Here is a 21,461-nt window from a genome sequence, read left to right as displayed (position 1 = left end):
GTCTTTCCTGTTAACAACGTGATGGGCCTAATATTTGGTAATTTTTTCCGTTCAGGCGCTGATGCTATTATACCATGGGTGGGGTTATATCATATTTCGTTGGAAATTTTTAATTTTTATTTTTCTTTTTGTTTTAGCCGGTGCTATGGTTGCTATGGAACTTAATTGCCAGTTTGCCACCCTGAACCTAAACCGCAAAGCTCGAATTGTGGTTCGAACGGCCTGGTGGAATCCCCCTCCACGTTGGCAATAACACGCGTCGTGTTATAGGCCCGGACAGCCTCCGGGTTGGCGGTAGGAGAGGAAAGGGATCCCCCTCCGTAGAGGAGGAGAAGCAAGGAGGTTCCCTTCCTTCCCTCATATCTGCTCATAGTTGGAAACACAAACTGTGCATATATGCTTCTGATAAGAAGTGATGCACAAACTTGGATGGATATTGTGAAAAAATAGTATCAAAAAGCTTGAAGTAACATGAAAGGCAGTCCTAAATGGAAATGTTTGTTAAGTGAGAATCTAACCCAAATAGGTGGGAGAATGTTTTGATAATTATGGTTATTGTAATTACATGTTTATATAAACAATTGAATCGTGTTTATCCTCTTCACCATCATCTTATCTCGGTTTGGTTATTGTTGTAAACTGTTGTAGATGGATTTGCCATGGCTGAAACCACCTCCGAGTCAAACCGAGAGCAGAAGGAAGCTAAGGTGCAACGGCTGTTTATTCCTTTCAATATATTTTGTGCTCGCAAAGCGCAGAGGAGAAGTGAGTTTTGTGATTAGCGATCATGACTATAGACTCGTCGCAGTTAGAGGTCGGCGCACTTTCGACGAGTCCGTCATTGAAACAGTGCTAAAAGCTACATGGACAGGCATCACCTATGCGAGATTAGCTCTAGTGCGGATACTATCTATCTTGAAGGTGACTCGGCTACGATGATCGATTGGATTCAAGGCCAGCACAATAAACACGACTGGCACCTGGTACTTTAGGACATCTGCAGGCTCTCAAGAGGATTGGACTCCTTCCAAATCACTCATGTTTATTAGGAGACAAACAGTGCTGCTGACTGAATTGCCTCCTATACTGCGCATGACTCGAGAAAAATCCTCTAGGAGAGTCACGAGTCTGTTTCTTTCCCTCCTCGTCAACTTCTTTTTCTAATCTTTCTGAGTGTACACATGCTCATTCAGCATAAGTTGTCATTATATCAAAAATGAAAAAGGACTGTCTTTATCTCCAAAGAAACAAGAAAAAAAAAGAGCATCAAAAAAAAAAAAAAAAAAAAAAAAAACAACAACAACAAGGAGAGACTCGTGCCCCTAAGAGGGGGACTGTATGTACTACATGAACGCGGTGCTGATGCATGCCATTAATCACCATAGTGTATTGTGGCAGGCCATCATTGAGATGAGCACATCTCAATGATTGATGGCATGCACCACCATGCCATGGCCATGCAATAATTTCTCCCACTCCAGCCCTTATTCAGAATAGCTATATTTTTTTAGTTCTAAAAATAATACTTTTTATTTTTTAACTAATATATTTTATATTTTACTCGAGTTCTAAGATCCAAATTCAATAGTGAAAAAAAAAAAATTACTCAATAATAGATTTCATTCCTCTCAGGAGAGAATCTACTCAAATCCAAAATTTATTAGCATCCAAACAGAAAATCTATAAAATTAATTATGATCTATACCATTAAAAATATCTAAAATAAAAATTATATATTTTGGTGATCTTAGAAAACAGACAGACATACGTCCCATGTACATACTTATACCATACACACCTTCATACGTGCATGCACGCGAACATGCTTACATGCATTGTGGGGGTAACATGACAGGCTTTCCAAAAGATACGATCATCTTTCTCACATGCGCCTTCACATGCGCGCCACAGCACCACTGCCCAAAAGAATACATTTCTTTCCACAAATCTATTAAATGCAATTTTTTAAAATTCTCATCATCTAGAACTCTATTTAATTTAACCTAATCTTCTATAACAAAAAAAAAAATCATGTATTAAAAAATAATATTATAAATAATATATTACTTTCAAATAACACTGTTTTCACGATTTTTAAATATTTAATGCTTGCTCTCCATTTTAGCATTTAAAAAAAATAAATAAATAAATATAAACCCGTATATGCGCATGACTCTATCAAAGCCATCGCTTTTTTTTGGTCAGTTAACAGCCCAATACAAGCCTCTCCATTTCTCCAGCAATGAGGAAAACACATCAGAGAAAGGACATATAGTTCAAGGTGATTCCAGGGACTATGCACCGCATAAATGATTGATTTGAGCAATGGAAAACCCCAAATATTACAAAGCTCATGGGAGAGTCACTCACTGCTGTCGTACTAGACCTGTCGTTTGCCCAGAGGTCCAAGGCAGTACATCAATGTCCAAGCATGCACCTTACAAGATGCATCAAGACTCAAAAGAGTTAAATGGGGAGCAAATTCCTGTACAGTTGGCAACGCAGCCCAGATCGAAGTCCCCCTGTCAACAAGGATAAATTAGAAATATTAAATCAAGGATTTATTCGCATAGATTCAACTTCAATCACCAAACAACGGATGGTCTAACTCTGGCATAGCTTTTTCACTAGCATGCATTATGCTCTTAAAGGTCAATAATCATGCAGTCTGTAATCGACATACCAAGGAAATAAGGTCAAATATAAATTGTGCTAAATTACATTCGTTGAGCAAGTTCAAGCTAGTAGATGGCCATCAACCGAAATGCTCGTCACAATGGAGGACCTGTATCCCCCGATCCCAATGGTAAGAGAAAAAGATTCTAATGAGAACACAAAGTAAATACACCCTTAAGCTCTACTGCTAGATCTTTCAAAAAAGGACTTCCCTCATATCGATTGAGGCTCTCAAGAACGCTTATGCATGTTCTTTTGACAATGTGCATGTAATGGAAACGAATGTGGTAAAAATTTGACAGTATCCCTCGCTGTAAAAAGATATGTTCAGACATTTGTCTTGACACAAACTATGGGACACAAAAACAATGCCCTTGTGAACATTTGTGTGAAATACGAAATAGTAGGTCGATTTCTCGTTAACAATCATTTTTCTCCATCTTGGATCTAATATACTGAAAATCTCAAGAGACAATAAAGCCGTGCAATTGAATCAGAAAGACGGTAGACAAAGTGAGTAGGTACTATTCCACTTTCATGATAGTCACATGACTGCCTATTGGAAACTTTCTAGGACAAGAATAAAGCAGACAATGTTCAATAGCCTGTTGAGCAATAGAGAGAATATAAGAATAAGATGAGCATTAGAAACATGTAAATACCTAAGGTCAGGAGGAAGTGGTCAAGAACTGGCTCAAAATATACAAGCATGTTCAAAAAAGATTTATTTATGACCAAAGACCAAACTAAGTAGCTCAGATTTGTATCTAAAGGTTGGGAAAAGTGGGCCTAAGATAACACAGATGAATTCTTTGAAAAGATTCAAAAACCTATCAATGGTGAAAAACTCTCTTCCAATAGTAATGAATACAACTACATGCATAAAACAAACATCAAATACTGGAGACACACAGTAATGCCTACAATTCTTGTTATATGGTCACAGAAGTACATTCACCTGCCAAATTAGCTGTTTCCACCGAATTCCATCCTTAAATGAATTATCAAGTTAATGCATCTAGAACTAATATATCAATGAATCTGCTAAGCACTTGTCAGGATTTTCTCATGTCTAATCAAAGGTAAGGCCTGTCTAAAGATATAAAAAATTGCATCAATCAACTCGCAAGTCAAGCAGTAAAAATATACAGCAAGTTCAGTTATGAATTTTTGAACATGAGATGCATAATCTCAACTTGTTTGCCAGTACTAATAAATTGATAAATATCTAAATGTAGAATTTGGCTGTTTTCGTGCATCTACTTATGGAGGTTCTGACAGAACTATAACACCAGGTATTATATCCTTGGTGAACTTCAAGAAATCCTCATATCTGCTTGCATACATATAGTCCAAGAAAACAATTCAAATGAGAAAGAATACAAAGGATGAGAGCATTATGATAAACCTCACCTGGTTAAACAACTAGGTGATAGATTTGCCAGCCCACTCCCGTTCTCGTCGCTTAAGCTTCGCTTGCATCCTGTTAAATTTTTCTTTACCTTTCTCTAGAAGAGGATCAACCACTACGTATTCATTTGGATCATCTTTCCTTGCCATATTATCCTGTGAGCAGTTTGAAAACTTAGTACATTGGATATATATAAAAAAAAATTAAAAAACAAACAAACAAACAAACAAGAACAAGAAGAAACAGGAGGAAGAGGAGGGTCAATAAGATGGTGTAAGTACCTTTTCAGAAGACTCAGGTATGAACTTCAACTTGGCTGTCATCCATCCTGACTCATCTTCCTTGTCATTGCCCTTAGAATCACTACTGCCAGGTCCAGAGAGCTTGGCATTGATACCCTTTTTGAACCTCTCCAGCTTCGCTAGTGTCTGGAATGAAAAATTTCCCTGAATAAGTCAAACTATAACCAAAGAAAGGAAAAAGATGCATGCACTTTTAACTTGTAAAATAAGCCTATTAGTATTAAGAAAGAGAGATGCTTCCGACTTTTAAGAATGATAAAGATATTTGACAAAATCTTGTGAGAACTTATTGACTAGAGGAGGCAAGAACGTCAAACCATAAAATACCTTGCTCATTAGCCAAAATGCAGAGATGGTATGACATTTTCATTAAATCAAATATGTTTTTTGTATCCTAATAAAATAGAAGATGGATCTTCTTCATTGAATCATAGAACAAATTAGATGAAACTAATATGATACCAGGAAAGTTCACACATACATCTTCTTCACGACCATGGAGCCTACGCTTCTTCTGTTTCCGCATCTCTCTTTCTTGGTCAGCATGACCAAGTAGCTGTAAGTCAACATCTGCTTTGGCTATACGTTCAGCCCTAGCTTCTGAGCCAATGCCCTTTTTCTTTATAGATAGTTTTTCAACCTTTGTAATTTGGCCCTCAGTAACATCGGCATTGCTCCTGCATAGCATTAATTAGAGCATACCAGGGAATGATCCACATTGATTAGCTCTATATGCTAGAGAACCTCAATATATACGGAAAAATCCCAATACATTTGGTTCACCACAAATTATTTGTTTCAATCTAATTTCTCAACCATATCAATCCTACTTGTTATTATTCAATTTGGAGGCCAATTTTTAGCATACTATCCTTGTCCAGCACAAAAAGGACGGCAAGTTCTGGCATGCTACCCTTATCCAGCATAAAAAGGAAACCAAAACGATAGCCTTTTTAAACAATGGAACGAGTATGACAAAGCAGCTTTAATCAATGTCTAGGCACAAAAGAAATGATATGAAATGCACATGCAGTCTCAAGAATGAGATGAGATTTCCTTTTAGTGATGATGCCTTCCAAAAATAATAACCACAAATCTTGCACAAAAGATATAAGCACTGAAGCCCAAGTGAAGTTAAGGAAACAAGACAGATCACATTTTGTGTAATTTACTTTCTACTTATTTTAACACCTACAACCTTAATAAGCACTAAAATATTAATAGCCTACCTCCAATGTATTTGTGGTGGTTCAAAATCCAAACAGATGGAGATTGAGAACATGTCATGGTGCATTAAGCGGATGCAACATGGAATTTTTCTTAGATATTAATATAGGTGTCAATTTTTTGTTTTCTATTTGTTTCCACTTATTTTTAGTTTTTAGTAGTACTTTAAAATCAAAGGTTGAGACTAAAAGATCTCATATTTTAATTGTTAGCTTATGAGACCAATTTACTGTAGCAATACTCTCCACAGCACTGCTTCAGCCACAGTAACCGTGAACAGTAACCAGGCCTTATTATGGGCAGTTTTGGGATTTTGAAATAGAGTCGAATTAGGTTTATCTTTTCTTATAAAAAAGGAATTCTTAAGTTTCATGTAATCAAAGTTTACTCAGATTATGAACGGAAGAATGGAGTCTTTGGTTTTCTTTACTCTTATGGTGTGATTCTGCATCGAAGATGTGAGGCCTTCAAACCCTAGGTGTGATTCCTAGTGAGTCCAGTATTATCCTGCCTCTCCTTTGCTACTTTCTACTGTCTTCAGTTTTGCTTCTATTCTTTATTTTCTGTGGCCTGGTTGTTCTACCGTTGCTGCTGTGAACTAATCTGCAGCAGAACCATACTAGACCCTTAGAGCATGCGGACCTAATCCAGAAACTACTCCCCTGCCATTGTGCCATTATAGCCGTGTGTGGAAGGCAAACAATCACCTGTCAGGGTCTATTTTCAGGTCAGATCAGGGCTATGTCCAAGCATGCCTTGTTCTGGCATAGCAGCAAGCCTAACAGCCTTCCATCACAACCTGTGGTTGATCCCTGCAAACCCTCACCTTGCTGCCCCTAAACCACTAGTTCCACATATCTGTAGTACTGCAGAATCAAATCTGATGTTACTGTCTTTGTTATTTCTCCTTAAATCTATCCCTTATAATCCACCAACAGACCCCTCTGTCTAGCCAAAAGCACAGCTGATTGCTTTGCTGTATTTAAAACCCTTAACTTACTATTGCACTGGAATTCCCAGCAACCGATAGGTTTAAGCCTTGCTTCTCTAGACCCTGTAGACCCCTACAGTCTAGAATGTCCTACATCACAAACTCACTGTTAGAAATGCAAATTCTCCCTCAGCCACTGGAAGCAAGAACTGAAGCATTTGACAAGTATCTAATATTCCGGCACCTATCCAACTTCAATTCTTTAAGATGGACATCTAACTCCAGGTAGAATGGATCAGAAATGTACTAAAGGTTCTTAGGGTTAAAAGGCATTTAAAAGAAAATAAAAAGAAAATGCAAATCAACAGGATGAATCTCTCAGATGGAAGTAATAAAAGGAGCAGTACAGAACATGGCTACAAGATCAAGCCAGGATTGATTTACTTAGGTCGAGATCAACCTCAAACAATCACCTAGATTTCTCTGACAAAAGTGGAAGACTTTAGAAGGGGTTTGAGCTTCAAATAACCAGGCAAGATCAATTGGACCAACTAACAAGTCATTGCTGAAACTCACATAAAGTAGTTTAATAAATTTAGGAAAGAAAATTCCTGTTAAATGTTTCAAGATCATGAAGAGGTTGAGAAATGGAGATATCACCTAATGGATGCAATGTTCATAACAAACAGTTTGTAGAAAACACAACATTCAGAAATATGACAAGATGGCTAGTGGCTGTCCATAAGTATCGTAACTATTCGCAATGAGGAAGATTTAAGTTAATCTATTGGATAACATAGGGCACAGATCCAGAGAAACTAATGAGAAACCACAATGGCTCAAAGTCATGTAATTCCGACAATTTTTCAATAGTTGAGCAGCAAAGAGAGAATGAAATCTCATTTTGTATGTAAACAACAAGACCATCAATGGTAAAGAGGAAACTTGATAAAATAGTAATAATAGGGTCGCCAACATAAAGCAGAAAAACTTAATGTGAAGAACCAAAATGGACACTCCCATGCTTTTACCGTGGAACATGAGCTACAATAAATGCAATTAATGTAGTCAATAAAGTATTCAATAGTGAAGCACAACATCTCAACAGACAGGCACGGTTGCACAAATGAATGCAATGTATTATGTATATGGTAGGTGGTCCATGACAATATGTGCCATTCAACAAATACTACTTATAGGATTACCAACATGATAAACAAAAGTGTATTGTGCACATCCATATCCACCAGCACTGGATCAAATTCCAAATATACAAAATACCAGATGATCGACACATGTCAAAATATACTTATATTGACATTAAAATTTCTTATGATTAGTCTGTCAGTTTGATTTCTCAAGATAGTTTAATACAATTGTCAGATTACTCATGAGCAAAATGTGTAAAGTGCCTTAAAGGAAAAATCAAACATTCAGTTTGAGTATTCCAAGCACATCTACTTATCATTAAAAAATAAACATGTTAGAAGCATAGATATTGCTAGTGTATCTAGCATGCTTTTGTGTGACTTGTGAACATGTTTCTTATTTCTCCGTCCAAGGCAAGCCAGATGTCAGCATGACACAATGCAGTACAATAACCCATCACTGACCAACATAAACACTACAAGAAGATGATTAAATCCTTGATGTCTCACACATCAGCTACATTAAAAGAAAGAAACTGGATAAGAATTAATGAAAGTTCAAAGTTTTTGTACATGATCAAGTTAAAAAAATATTCATTAAATAATTGTGGTGACTCAAACAAGGTGTAAGAAACGAAAACAGAATATCTAAACATAAGGAGATGAGAACTCAAGAAACACATGAAAACTTGAAAAACATAGAATAAGAAAAATTTAAGATATCAGCACATAGCTAGATTGGGAGCGATACCTTGAAAGTGATACTTCACGATCCTTCCGAGTAGATTTATCTGCAAAAAATTAGAGCCCAATGTATCAGAATCAATCCACATCAATGTTTATCGACCAGGGTGAACGGGTTGACTCACCCAACCCATCTCCCATGACCTTTGGTGGGTTGGGTCACCCAGAACCCACTCTTCCCAAAAACCAGTTTGACCTAAGAACAGATTGAATTGCCTGACCCATCACCCACAACCTCTAGCAGGTTGGGTCACCCAAAGACCCACTTCCCACAAATCTGTTTGATCCGTTGGGTCAAACAATTGAACTGATCAGTCCGGAATGAGTTGACCCAGTTCCCACCCACCCCAAGTTAAAAATGCATTTAAAGTAAAAATGAATGAGGAAAGAAATTAAAAGGGCTCCTTTCCCTTCGATGCCCGAGTTTTGCTTCTCAATCCTCTTCTATAGTTCTCCACCCTTTGTCGAAGGCAAGGGAAGAGGACTGGTTGTAGGAGGATTTTTTGAGGTGACATGATCCAAGGAGATTCAAGCCAATGCAGCTACATCTAACAGGATTTCAAGTGGGGAGACCAGATCAGTGGCTTTCAAGACGATGCAGCCATATCAAATTTGATTCAAGGCCAAGCAACACAATTTGATGAAAGCGGAAGCCTGTGGTGGGAATCAAGGCTAGGCGGTAGGGATCTGATGGGGATCCAGGAGAGGAGGTGGAGATCCGGCAAGAACCGTGATGAGAAGCAAGCACGGAATACATGCCTAAACCTAACCTCCTCAACCTCTTCGTTTTTTTCTTTTTTGGTGACTCTGAGGTTGAATTGTGAAGCAACAAAGGGGCATGGATCAATCCGGATATATGAGAACTAAAATGGGAGTTGGATGGTCGAATCATAGGTGAGCCACGGTTGAACCATGTATTGGTGACCAGCACCATAACGGTTGTTCCAAACACTATCCAGATCTATCTAACCACTCAATCACCTGCCTAACATACAAGATATGCCTGAATCTATGATGGAAACCACATATTTTTAGGACTTACACTTTTCAATACTTAAATATGAAAAATCTAAACATACACCCGATTCCAGATTTTGGACTCATGGCAGTTTGATGTGCAAAATTTTCATGAAGTAATGGAGTTCCACGCAGCTGATTCTGAACCAGTGTTCTTAATCCCTCACATGCAACTAAAGGTAATTTTAATCCCAGCAATTTCCTGATCTTTTTCAGGAATTATAGTCAACTAACAAATTGTAACCCTGACTATGAGATTATTTACATTTAGAGAACTAGTTTCATATAACGTTTATAATTAAGAATCCAGTGTAGGCAACATCTCAATGGAAATTTTGAGCATAACCCTGGAATTCAATAAGCCAACTTATGCAACTGCGAGTTTTTGCGGCACCACCTCTCATGCAATATGGTGTAATGTTTGAGTGAAAGGGCAGCAAATAGATGCATACTTGGTATTAGGGTTTGAGTAGCTAAGCCAATATTGCCAATTGAATAGGTGAACAAAAATGGGATCAATAGTTCAACAAGTTACCATCGTAGAGCATAAATATAGCTGGTTTCAGACCTTGAAAGAAAGAATTTGGATTAGGATTCAGCATGGCCCAAAAAAATCAAATTTGGTCTGATCAAGAATACCCGAAAATTTCAAAGTTGGTCTGGTCAAGCATACATTATCCTAGAAATTTCAAGTTGAAATCAGGCCAAGAGTGGTCCATACAAGTAAATCAGCAGACCTACATTTTTTCTGCTTTGAGTATTTTATTGTCTTCCACATTATTTCCTCTTTCTAATGGAGTTTTGTCATCAACTTATCCACCTAAAATGAAAAGGAGACAACATACTTCTTCTTGTACTCACTTCTATTTAACAAATGTTCGTGCCATTTACCAAAAATCAGTATTAAAGAAAAATGTTCATGAGAACTAACCAGCTAGTCTATATAGGCATCGTATTATTTGTTTCAAAAAAAAATTATACACTTCATGTTGAATAGGAGCAAAGACTTGGACCAAGAGAATGGAAAAATGCTAGCATTGGCAAAGGATGTATCCTCATCACGTTCCTTGTATAACAGAATGGAAAGCAACGCATAAGTGTACAGTACCAGTGGATGACTTTTCATGAGTGCTGATATCTCCCAGCTCCCTGCGCTTTCTCAGAATTTGCAAACGCATCCGTTCATCAAACTTTGCCTCATCATCATCGCTATGATCATAAGTGTCAGGATAATTAATTTCTGGATCTTTCGTAGAATCACCTTTCTTGGAGCTTAAAACTTCTCTGACAGATAAATGAATATCCTTTTTCTTTTCTTGTTCTGCTGAAGTCTGCATGTTAAAAAATAATCAATACTTTCTTGTTTGGCTTTGTTCAGTGCAATAACAAAACAATATAGTATTTTTTATGATTACAAACTATAGTAAGAACCAAAATGACAAGTCCATCCATGTTATGTCCAAGAATAACTGACAATCTGCAAAGGTAAAAATAGGAATGTGAAATTTCAGGATAGAATGGTTCTAAATCTACTACAGTAGTTTCTCACCAATGGTTCTTTTTGCGGTTCTTCTTTGAGAAAACGAGGATCATCTAATACATCATGAATACTCTTAATCCTATCCTTTATATCTGCCGCCTCTTTTTCATCCTCTTCTACTTCTTCTCCAAAAGATAGCACATTTAGCTGCCTATTTGATGCAAGTTATATTAGCAGAGATATCTTATAACTAAGTTAGTTATGATGATATAAATTGGTACATGAAGAATGGATGTACTTATACGGTCCATAAAATTGAAGCAGTAAGATGCAAAAAGTACGTACTTAACAGCTTTCTTCTTCTCTTGTCCCTCAACATCAACCTTGCTCCAAGACTGAGGCTTCTCAGGCACCTTCCTTGGGACTATATCATCAAATGGATTCCAAAGTACCTAAACAAGTTTCAAAGACAAATATTTTTAACTAAGGGAATTAATATATGATGTACTAATTATCTAAACAATCATAAAGCAAGAAAGTCATGAACTAAAGTACTGGGGTTACAAACTGAATCTACGCATGTGAATTCTTAGAGTAAGAGAAAATCGCAATACGTAGTCTGAACTAGAACAAGTAAGCAAATTTCACACTATATGTAAATACACTGAAAAGAACATAAAATAGGGAACATCCAGAGGTATCGAGCACTACACAGCATACAAGACATGTTCAAAATATCCTTTGATATCATTTTAGGAAAACAAAGAACAGGACAAAAATTTGCTGCAATGAATAATTGAATGATATGCAAAGATATAAAAATAGCAATTAAAAGAAAGGTTCTTTTACCAGATTTTCTTGGAAAGATAGGAATTAAAATATATTTGCAACAATTCAGAATGAGAATTTTGGAAGAGCATGCATTAATAATAAGCCAATCCAGTCTACCCACTACTCCTTTCATTTATTCACCTTATACCTGCTTTTATGTAATGGGCCATTAATATTTAAGATTGGATGTAAGGAGCCCTATATATGACTAAGGTCTCCACCTGTGAGTAAGAGCTAAAAATTTTAGGCTTTCCTCCTCAGTTGGCACAGCACTCATATTTTGATGACAATGACAAACAAACTCCAATGTAGAAACATGTGGTTCCTCCACTCCAACCAATCCTTTTCTTGTTGTTTTTTTATCTCTTTTTCATTATCTTACATCCCAGCCTTCCCCCATCACGCTTCCTCAACCTAAGATGATGTCAATCCCAAAGGCATTTTGAATCCAACTTAAGTGCCTCAATATTTTAATAAGAAGCTAATTCATTGCAATAACCCATTTTTTTGCAATTTGTTGGGTAAAATAAAGTTGCATGTTGATTTGCAAATATAACAGAAAGCCAAATCCATAAAAACCTACCTCAACAGAAAGGATCTTTGGAGGTGGGTATAAAGGTCGATCATCCTTATCAGTCTCAACATCGCCCAACCGAAGAAGGTTATATATTGAATCCCCAGTGACCTGTAGATATTGGGGTTTCAGTTGGAACTATAATTTAAATAGTCAGAAAGAGATGAAAAAAGTAGCGGTCATCACCTTTCCAAAAATTGTATTCTTTCGATCAAGCCAATCACATCGATCTAATGTTACAAAGAACTGGCTTCCATTTGAATGTGGTGAGCCGGCATTTGCGCATGCAACTAAGCCCCTATGGTTAAATCTCAAACGAGAGTGGAATTCATCAGCAAACGTACTTCCATATATGCTTTCGCCACCTACGAGATGGAAAACATGTTACATGTCAACGCTCTTGAAGATGACCTATCCATATTAATCATAGAGTCTAAATTCCACAATTAGACTAATTAAATTAGCCAAAAAATAAACAAAATTATGTACATTACCTAATAGAATAATAAAGTATGTGCAAAGAACTCCTAAAACAGCATTTAAACACTAGTTAGTCTCCTAGGACTTTCAGCCCACTTAGAGTGCCATCAAAGGCCTTGATAGCAAGATCATTACTCTCCTTTTATTTTTGCAGAAAAAAAAAGATACATTGTGTGATTAATAAAAGACCATGTTAATATTAGAAAACCAAGAAACAGCAATATAAAGGTTTGCCAGAATACCAAGATAGAATCCAAAAAATAGTCCAAGATCAGCACCCAATAGATCGAAACCCCAGTTCTCAAATAAAAAGGAAGTTGTGATGAAGTCCCACAACTTTAGCAAGCCTCTAAGATAAAGATAGAGCACCTCTTTTTCCTGACTCTTCTAATCTTTTTGTGATGCTATTTCCATTGTGAAGCAAAGCAATGTAAAATAGCATACCCTAAAAACTGAGTCATTTCTCATGGCTAACCCCATTCCTCATTGTCTACTAAATATCATGTCCTAAGTCAAGATTGCTTTAACTGATTCTTGGATCATCTAAACGAAGCCTATAATCTTGATTTGCAACATAGTGATAAACTATAACCATCATTGCAACTGCACGCAATCTTCTTTGATGAAACTCCTTTTTTCTCACAAAAAGCAGAAAATGTTGAATTGGTCTACGTGGTCTCAGATTCTTAATGAAGCTTATAACCCTAAAACCTGATAGAGTAACCATCAACCCTAATCTCACAAACTAACAAACAAACAAAAGCAAAAAACATTTGAGTTTCAAGCATCTGATCTTACACCGTCAAAGAAAGAAAAATCTAATCTTCGTTGACTTTGTCTACAATCCCATCTAATCAGCCCTAAACAATTCTTGGATTAATTTTGTCAAAGAAGACGGAAAAAATCAAGAATTTCCCTACATCATGTGTGATTCTCAACTAAGCTTACAAGCCTAATTCCCACAGCCCTAATCTCACTAATACAAAACAAGAGAAAAATAAGGGGAAAAAAGATCAATTGGTGTTCGACGAGGAAAAGAGAGCGAGAGAAGGGGAAAGAGGGAAAGGAAAGAAGCGGTACCGGAGCCGGTGCCGGTGGGATCGCCGCCCTGGACGATGAAGGATTTGATGACGCGATGGAAGATAGTGCGGTCGTAGTATCCCTCGAGGCACAGCTGGACGAAGTTGCGGACGGCCTTGGAGGCTTCCTTCGGCCACAGCTCGATGTCAAGGGGCCCCAACGTCGTGTTCACCACCACCTTTCCCTTCGTCGGCGGCTCCAACACGTACACCGACGACATCGCCGATGCCCCTCTCCTTGCCGATCCAACTCTTGCCCTTGGGTTGCCTTCACACACACACACACGCACGCACGCACGCACGCACGCATATAGCTCGAACTCAGCCGATATAATCGTCCGTCATCCTGCCGTCTTGTGGTTCGGATTCGAACCGGGCCGGTTCCGACTGCGGTTTTGGGTTCGGTTGTGCATCTCATCTTTGAGAACGAGATCCGGTTGTTTTTTCACGTAGATCTAGCATAAGCACAGTCAACAAAGCCAAAAGATAGAAGACGGCTCAAATGTAGAAAAATAGATAAATTATATGTCCAGAAGATCTCTCCAAAGTGTTGGAGAGTAAACGAAGCGATTCAGTCAATTGTCTTGTTCACCTTTCACTATACATGCACGGCCTAGAAGACGCTATACTCCCTCATCAACCAACGAATATCGCATGGCAACGGGCGTTCCTCCCCCCTCCGTCCCTCATTCCGTATCCATTCGATCACGACGACTGAGTCCTCTTCAAAGATGATGCTCCTAACCCCTAACATCCATCTCGCGTAGGAGATTTCCTCCTATGCTGCCCTAAGCTCTGCCCCAATAGTTGATACCTCGAAAGTGTGTCGCAATATATATAGTTGCGGTTGTCTTCTTTAATAAAATCACCCGGTACTGATGTTTCCTTGATTCCTTATTAATTATCCAATCTCGGGAGATATTGGGAGAGGGAAAGCGGGCTTTCCCTAATCCTTATAGCCTGGTATATTCTTGTGATGCATGAGAATGTATAACTAACTAGAAGCAAATATTCCACACACTTACAACTCTTGTTTTGTTTTATATTGCAACTTCTCAAAGATTATATGATTATTTTTTGATTTTCATGGATCGGTTATGATGGCAATTGGCATCTAATGGAAATGTAACCCGGGGGTTGTCAAATAAATGGAATTGGAATATCCTGAAACAAAAATATTCTGTGGTTCCTTGCTACTTCGCATTGCCAAATAGGTGATTAAGTGTATAAGCATCCACAAGTTTCAAGCACGGCCTCCAAAATTTAAAACAGGATCATAGCATATATTTTTATATGCAACATTTAGATGTTTATTCAGAAAAGAAAATCTGAAAAGAAAAGTAGATGGATATATCATACATGATGCTTAACAAATAAAATAATAGATCATGGATGGCTTTGCAAGTTGTTTAAGTTATTCATTAGGATTCTTTAGAACTATCTAAAATATATTAAGTTACTTAAATTGATAATTAATCATAATAATTTTATATTAAGAATAAAATGGCACATAGCTGGAGATTAAGAGTGTTCAACGTAACCCTCCATAATAAGTGCCCAGTGTCAGCACTTTTGGTTAAAAGTTAGGAGGACTCTTCGAAAGTACAGTCTCCAGCTGTTTTATATCCTCTCTTGTTGTGACCGGATGTTCAAAAGTGTCAAAAAAAAAAGCACTTCTAGAATCTTTAAAAACAGTGTCCAGGTAACATAGCTTCTCGAACGAGACAAAATGAAACCAAAGAATATCATAGAAACATTGTCACATATTTTAATGGGGTTCTAGAGGGAATTGATATCTATTAGGTTGGGTCTCCTGTTACTTATTGAACTGTTAAGAGGCAAGGCAGTTTAGTTGTAATATAAACTAATGGAGGGAAACCTAGATTGCTTTACCACCTTTGCTTGTCAAACACAGCCATGTTTTAATACCAATTACCAATACAAAATCTGATGCTTTCTTCATGAATGGAGGAAGATGGTATCACCTTACCATGGCGGTCAAAATATCACTTCAATAATGTTCACCTAAAAGATGAGATTTTTTTCCCCAAATCAACAGAAATCCTCATACGGGACTGTTCTTACGTACATACTGCATCCAAAGTAGTCTTCAATGCCTTACCTAGAACTCATTGAAAGTTCTTGTGATTCGCATAAGAATGTGCCAAACAAATAATTCGATAAAATTCATGAAAAATATTGCCTTCGCATCATCGATCGAGGTTAAGCGATCCAGACCATGACAGAAACCTCAGCCACCAACCCCTTTTTCCCCAAAACAAATGCAACACTAATCAGCCACAAAATGTATTTATTCTTTTACCACCAGACTTGGTCCTCATTGTCTTGTGATTAATTCATCCTTCAGCAGTTCAATACATGGAAATTTCTGCCTAGAGTCTACCAAGTTAGACTTGGACTCTGATGGTTGGAGAGCTGCATTATTTAGTATTCTAGAAGTGCAGACAATTCTTCTGACAACAAAACCTCCATGCACAAGCAAACTTTTGTTTGTCCTCCTATTCCAGATGGGAATCAAAGAACATCAAGACCTAAAATGCCCAATGCATGAAAATTAAGGCTAGTTATGCATAGAAATGACAAGGAAAAGTGGATGCAATTTTCATTATTGTATAACTCCAAAAATGTTATGCTGTAGCCAACACTGTTATTAGACATTCAAGCATAAAAACCATTCAGTAGCTTCCGAATACATAATACCCTGTCCTGGTTCCGGTATTCGGTGGCAGCTAAATACCCATTGAAATGCAGGGATCCAAGAAGCACAGAATTCCATAGCAACTTATGTTAACAATGATCAATGCAATCTTGGTATAAAAAGAATAATTATAACACGAATTTCTTCAGCATCTTCATCCAAGCAAACCCCCAATACAATGTTAAAAACTTTTTCCATCTCTGTAACCAATCTTAATTTCTTCTAAGTTCTAACCTAACAAAATCTCGAGACCTATCTATCAGTCAGCGATGGGCAATCAATCGAACACCTTTCCATGGCGGCCCCACAACCAATATAATTCGAATTAAGCTAAAATTCTGCACTGTTCGGCGACGAAGAAAAAAGAAATGGTAGCCTGTGAAGCAATCAGAAGAATGCGGTTCCGGCGAGGCCATGATGCAGCAAATTGTGGGCAAGGTTGTCTCTAGCTTGCATGGAACTCGCCGACCGGAGGCTGTGCTCCGGCACCATTTCATCGTCGACGAGCTCAAACGTCAGCGCCGGATCCATCTCCTCGTTCCTAATTTCACAAATGTTGTGGAGAACGCAGCACGCCCCGAGGACGACCGGCAAGTCCTGCAATTTGACCTCGGTGCGGCGCTGCAAGCAGCTCCACCGGCCCTTGAGCCTCGCAAACGCGTCCCTGGCAACCCGCTGCACCTCGCCGATCTTCTCGTTGAAGGCGTGCTGCGTCCAGGTGAGGTTCTGGTGGGTGTAGGGGACTAGGACCCAGTCCATGAGCGGGTAGCCGGTGCCGCCGACGACCCAGGAGTTCTGGAGCAGGCCGGCGGAGGCGCGCTTGTAGAGCGCCGACTGCTCGAGCACCTGGTCGTCGGGCATGGAGCCGGGCCAGCCTATGCAGACGTCGGTGAAGACGCCGTCGGGGTTGACGACGCCCTGGACGGTGATGGAGTAGGAGGTCTTCTGGTTGCGCTCGGTGTGGCGGCGGTTGAAGTAGGCGGCGACGCTGATCTTCGGGGCGATGATGGGGATGTGGGTGGTGTACATGGAACCCACCACGTTGGGGATCCCGGAGAGGGCCTCGAAGCGGGCCTTGATGGCGGCGGCGGCCGCGTCGTCGGGCCACTGGAGGAAGCGGGGCATCAGAACGGTCTTGATGGCAGAGCACACCTCGAGCACGAGCTTGTGGCAGGTGGAGATGCCGAGGCCGAAGCGTTTCGACACCAGGCGCAACGGCTCGCCGGTGGCCAGCCGCCAGATGCACACCGCAACCCGCTGCCGGACCGGGATCGCCGCCCGGAGCATCGTGTCCTCCTTCGCCACCGCCGAGCCCAGCTCCTCGCAGATCATGTCGAACGTCGCGCGCCCCATCCGGAACGCCTGCCGGAACTCCGCCTCCGGGTAGTCCGGGTGGCTGCACTGGTCCCACCAGGCACGGGATCGGTCCTTCACCCAGAGCCGCCGATGGTGGTGCTGGCCTCCCCCACCGACGGCGGCGGCGTCGGCTGCGGAAGGGGAGGAGCCGCTAGCGACGGTGGCAGCGGCGGCGGTGGCGGATGCGGCGAGGCGGGAATTCTCCGAGCGGATAGAGTCGGAGTCGTCGAGGTCCGAGAAATGGTCCTGGAGGCGGGAGTAGTACTCAAGCATGGCCTGGGACTTGCGTCGGTGGTTGGCCTGGAGGAGGGAGAGGTCGCGGCGGGCGGCTTCGTCGGAGGCCCGCCGGTCGGACTCCTCCTGGGCGTCGAGGACCGCGAGCGACGTCAATAGCTTCGCAATCGACCTCTTCTTCTTCTTATTATTATTATTCTTATTCTCTTCATCCTCCTCCCCACCACCGCCGCCATCGTCGCCGCCACCTTCATCTCCACCATCTCGTCGTCTCCGCTTCTTCGCCATGTCGACCGAGGGGGACGAAGAAGGGGGGAAGGAAGCTGGGGCGTCTTGCAAGGAGGAGAAGTAAAAGGAGAAGTCGTCCTCAACTAAGGGGAGGAGGAGGGGGTTGGTGGAAGTCGGAGTGGGAGATGATTTCATAAATCGCTCAACGCGTGCGTTTGGTGGCGTTGCAAAAGGAATTGGAAAACTCGGATGGCGAAAGGAAGAAAGAGTAGCTGAGCAAATGGGGGACGGTAATGTGAACGGTGACGGTAATATATAATATATACGTTGGGGGAGCGACACCGTGTGTACGCGTTTTGGTGGAGCGTTGCAAGGAAGGAAGCGGGCCGGTGGGGGGCCGCCGACTGGCGAGTTCCAGTAAACCGCGGGCCACGCGGCTAAGCGCGATGGAGGGAATAGCTTAAGACAACGGCCGCCTGCGATTGAGACAAACGGTTCGGCAAAGGAGTGATGTCAGGTGATGACGTGTTGCCTGTGGTGTAGGTTAGAAGAAGGGGAACGAGGGAGCAGCTGAACGGGTTCCGTGTCCGTGTATACGCGTTAGGCAGCGAAGGGACGAGGGGAGTTGCGTAGAGATTCTGGCCAGGTGGTATGAGGGATGGGAATGTGAGAGGGGTCAAAAAAGGGTAACATGTTGTTTCCGGGGTCTATTTTAAATTATTAGAAGACCAGCGTTTGTTTTTTATATGGATCGGTTTGGGTCGGGTTGGTCTAGAAGTTTTAACTTTTTTATGATACGTGATGAGTTCTTTTTTTTTCTTTTTTTTTTTGATACATGTGCATGTGATCAGCTTAAAGGAGATGGAATATTTGATCCTGATCCTGTAACGCGGACTGAGGAAGTGTTTGTTGACTCCACATCAAGAATTGCTCGATTGAGTAACAGTGCTTTTTTTTTGGATTACGTCTCCTGCCATCCTTAATTTCCTTCTTTCTTGTTTTTTTTACTTTTTTGCTTATTAGCTAAAACCACCATGGAAGGAATGATTTATGAGTAAGAAATTAGAAAAATAGGGGAAACCTAGATCAAAGGCATGCTATGGACTTCTGTGCATTCCTACCCCTCTCATACAAGGCAGATGGCTTTAACACTTTCAAGATATATCTGATCTTCAGCTCGACCTAACTCCTCTCTTGAACAGTACGAGCATGTAGAAGCTTTGATCTGATCAACTCTTTTAATTGCCCGAAATTAATAATTCTAAGGTGTATAATATAAAAAAAAATAGTAGCAAAAATAGTGAAAAAAACAAGTAGGTGAGGAAAGAGAAAAGAGAGGGTAGGAGATGGCTATCAGGGAGAGCCTGAACCATAGCTTTTATATATAGGCTATTTAAGAAATGGCTCTAATAGCTGGCTGCTAGACCATAAAGATTGCAATAATGCCTAGGGAGGACACTATTTATTATGGGCTAATAATATCCCCTCAACATCTAGCATGGCCACAAATGCCTCTCTAACAATTGACTCAACAATCCCTACAATAACACTTAATTTTAATATCAAATTAAACACCAAAATAATTATAAAACAAGTCAAAATAATTAAAAGCAAGAGAGAGGCTTCCACACACACACGGCCAGCTCACGATGCGACGCATCACGTGTTGTAGGACCTACTTGTGCCATTATTCGCTCTTGAATGAAGGCTTCAGGGTCAACTTCGATGAATGCATCCTGCAGGACGACAGGAGAGGAGGTGTAGGCTTCGTTATTAGGAGCCTGAATTTTAGGATGATTGCGGCTAGGAGTTGCCACCTGTTTGATATCTCAATGCCAGGGGCGGAGTTGAGAGCGGCATGGTCTGGTTTGTGCTATGTATGGCATGCCTTGTAGGAGAGAGAGGTCCTTCTGGAGGGGGACTCTGCGATGGTTATTGGGTGGATCTTGTAGGCTTCAGGAGGGATCGACGATTACCACTCACTGCTGAGAGATAGTAGGGCCATAGGCCGTGATGGATTAGTGATCCAGGCGAAACATATGTTCAGAGAGGCCAATGGGGATGCGGATTAGGTGGCTTTTTTTGTTGCCACCTATTCGGGAGACCACCTATGGGTGGGAGAGGACTTACCTAGTGTGCTCTGGGATGTTTTGCTTTTTAATTTTCTTGGTTGTATCCGTACACATTATGTATGATACTTCCATTTCAGCAAAAAAAAATAAAATAAATAAAGGGTTACCACTATATGTAATACTCGATCCAATTGCAGAATTCCACTCTATGAATAGACTGCTTGTGATTACCTCCAAATGCTTCTTCAACCATAGAGATAGCGAGATTGTTTTTATTGGAGATATTTGATGTAAATGCAACCATCCTAAGACAATGATATAGCCAGTCCAGAAATTTTAGAATGCATAGAAAACAAAGAATATTTTTTTTAAAAAAAATAGATAAATTGGGGTTCTGGAAATAAATCTAAATTAGAATTTATAAGAAACTAATTGATGAGATACTAACATGAGGGATTTTGAAAGGAAGGAGATGTATCGAAGTACCTTGCCAATCAAAAAGATGTAACAAATGCCAATTAGTCGGGGCCTCGATCGAAGATTGACGATTAAGATCCATAGTTCGTCGGTCACTTCCTTCAAGAATTCTAGGAACCATTGATGGTTTGATATATACTACATGATCACTAGGGTATTGAAGATAGGAACATACCATTAGCAGGGTTCTGGTGGTATGATTCCACCAATGATTGACTCCGAGAAGGCCTAGGGCCCTTTTTCCCCATAAGATTGAATGGTATGCAAGAGAAAACAAGGGCCGAAGTTTGGGTATCCTTATTAGCAAGACTTTTGATCTCTCTTTGAAATGACAAGAGTTGGATGCATTCACGTGCATGCATTTGTAAGCAACCCAAAAGTCCATATATCCAATTAAAAGGTACTGGCTAGAGAAACATTAAATACAACTCTATTTGCATTATTTTTTCAAATACAAAACTAAAATATATCGAAC

The 21,461-nt window shown here is 40.0% G+C and overlaps 2 protein-coding genes across 2 annotated transcripts; both read right to left on the bottom strand.

Moving 5' to 3' along the window:
• Nucleotides 1-2,152: 2,152 nt before the first annotated feature.
• On the bottom strand, nt 2,153-14,193 carry LOC103721043 (peptidyl-prolyl cis-trans isomerase CYP57). Its single transcript, XM_008811075.3, has 11 exons — nt 13,902-14,193; nt 12,528-12,706; nt 12,351-12,452; nt 11,282-11,388; nt 11,006-11,147; nt 10,565-10,787; nt 8,447-8,486; nt 4,871-5,066; nt 4,369-4,515; nt 4,090-4,242; nt 2,153-2,522 (listed from the first exon to the last, which is right to left on the bottom strand). Exons 1-10 carry the CDS (start codon nt 14,119-14,121, stop codon nt 4,102-4,104), a joined length of 1,497 nt encoding a protein of 498 aa, XP_008809297.2. The 5' UTR covers nt 14,122-14,193; the 3' UTR covers nt 2,153-2,522; nt 4,090-4,101.
• Nucleotides 14,194-16,681: 2,488 nt separating this feature from the next.
• On the bottom strand, nt 16,682-18,876 carry LOC103721044 (protein ALP1-like). Its single transcript, XM_008811076.4, has one exon. It carries the CDS (start codon nt 18,630-18,632, stop codon nt 17,007-17,009), a length of 1,626 nt encoding a protein of 541 aa, XP_008809298.2. The 5' UTR covers nt 18,633-18,876; the 3' UTR covers nt 16,682-17,006.
• Between the last annotated feature and the right edge of the window lie 2,585 nt (nt 18,877-21,461).

This window comes from Phoenix dactylifera, unplaced genomic scaffold, assembly GCF_009389715.1.
Source record: "Phoenix dactylifera cultivar Barhee BC4 unplaced genomic scaffold, palm_55x_up_171113_PBpolish2nd_filt_p 001519F, whole genome shotgun sequence".
Lineage (NCBI taxonomy): Eukaryota > Viridiplantae > Streptophyta > Magnoliopsida > Arecales > Arecaceae > Phoenix > Phoenix dactylifera.
Note: the sequence above shows the minus strand (reverse complement) of the source record. Positions and strands in the feature narration are given on the sequence as shown.

Bases quoted from the DNA above. Each gene is read 5' to 3' on its own strand.
- LOC103721043 (XM_008811075.3), bottom strand. From the start codon at position 14,121: ATGTCGTCGGTGTACGTGTTGGAGCCGCCGACGAAGGGAAAGGTGGTG. The intron at 10,788-11,005 runs GTGAGAAACTAC...TTTAACATGCAG, and splicing joins AACCGCAAAAAGAACCATTG to ACTTCAGCAGAACAAGAAAA. The intron at 4,516-4,870 runs GTATGTGTGAAC...TTTTCATTCCAG, and splicing joins TCCATGGTCGTGAAGAAGAT to ACACTAGCGAAGCTGGAGAG.
- LOC103721044 (XM_008811076.4), bottom strand. From the start codon at position 18,632: ATGAAATCATCTCCCACTCCGACTTCCACCAACCCCCTCCTCCTCCCC.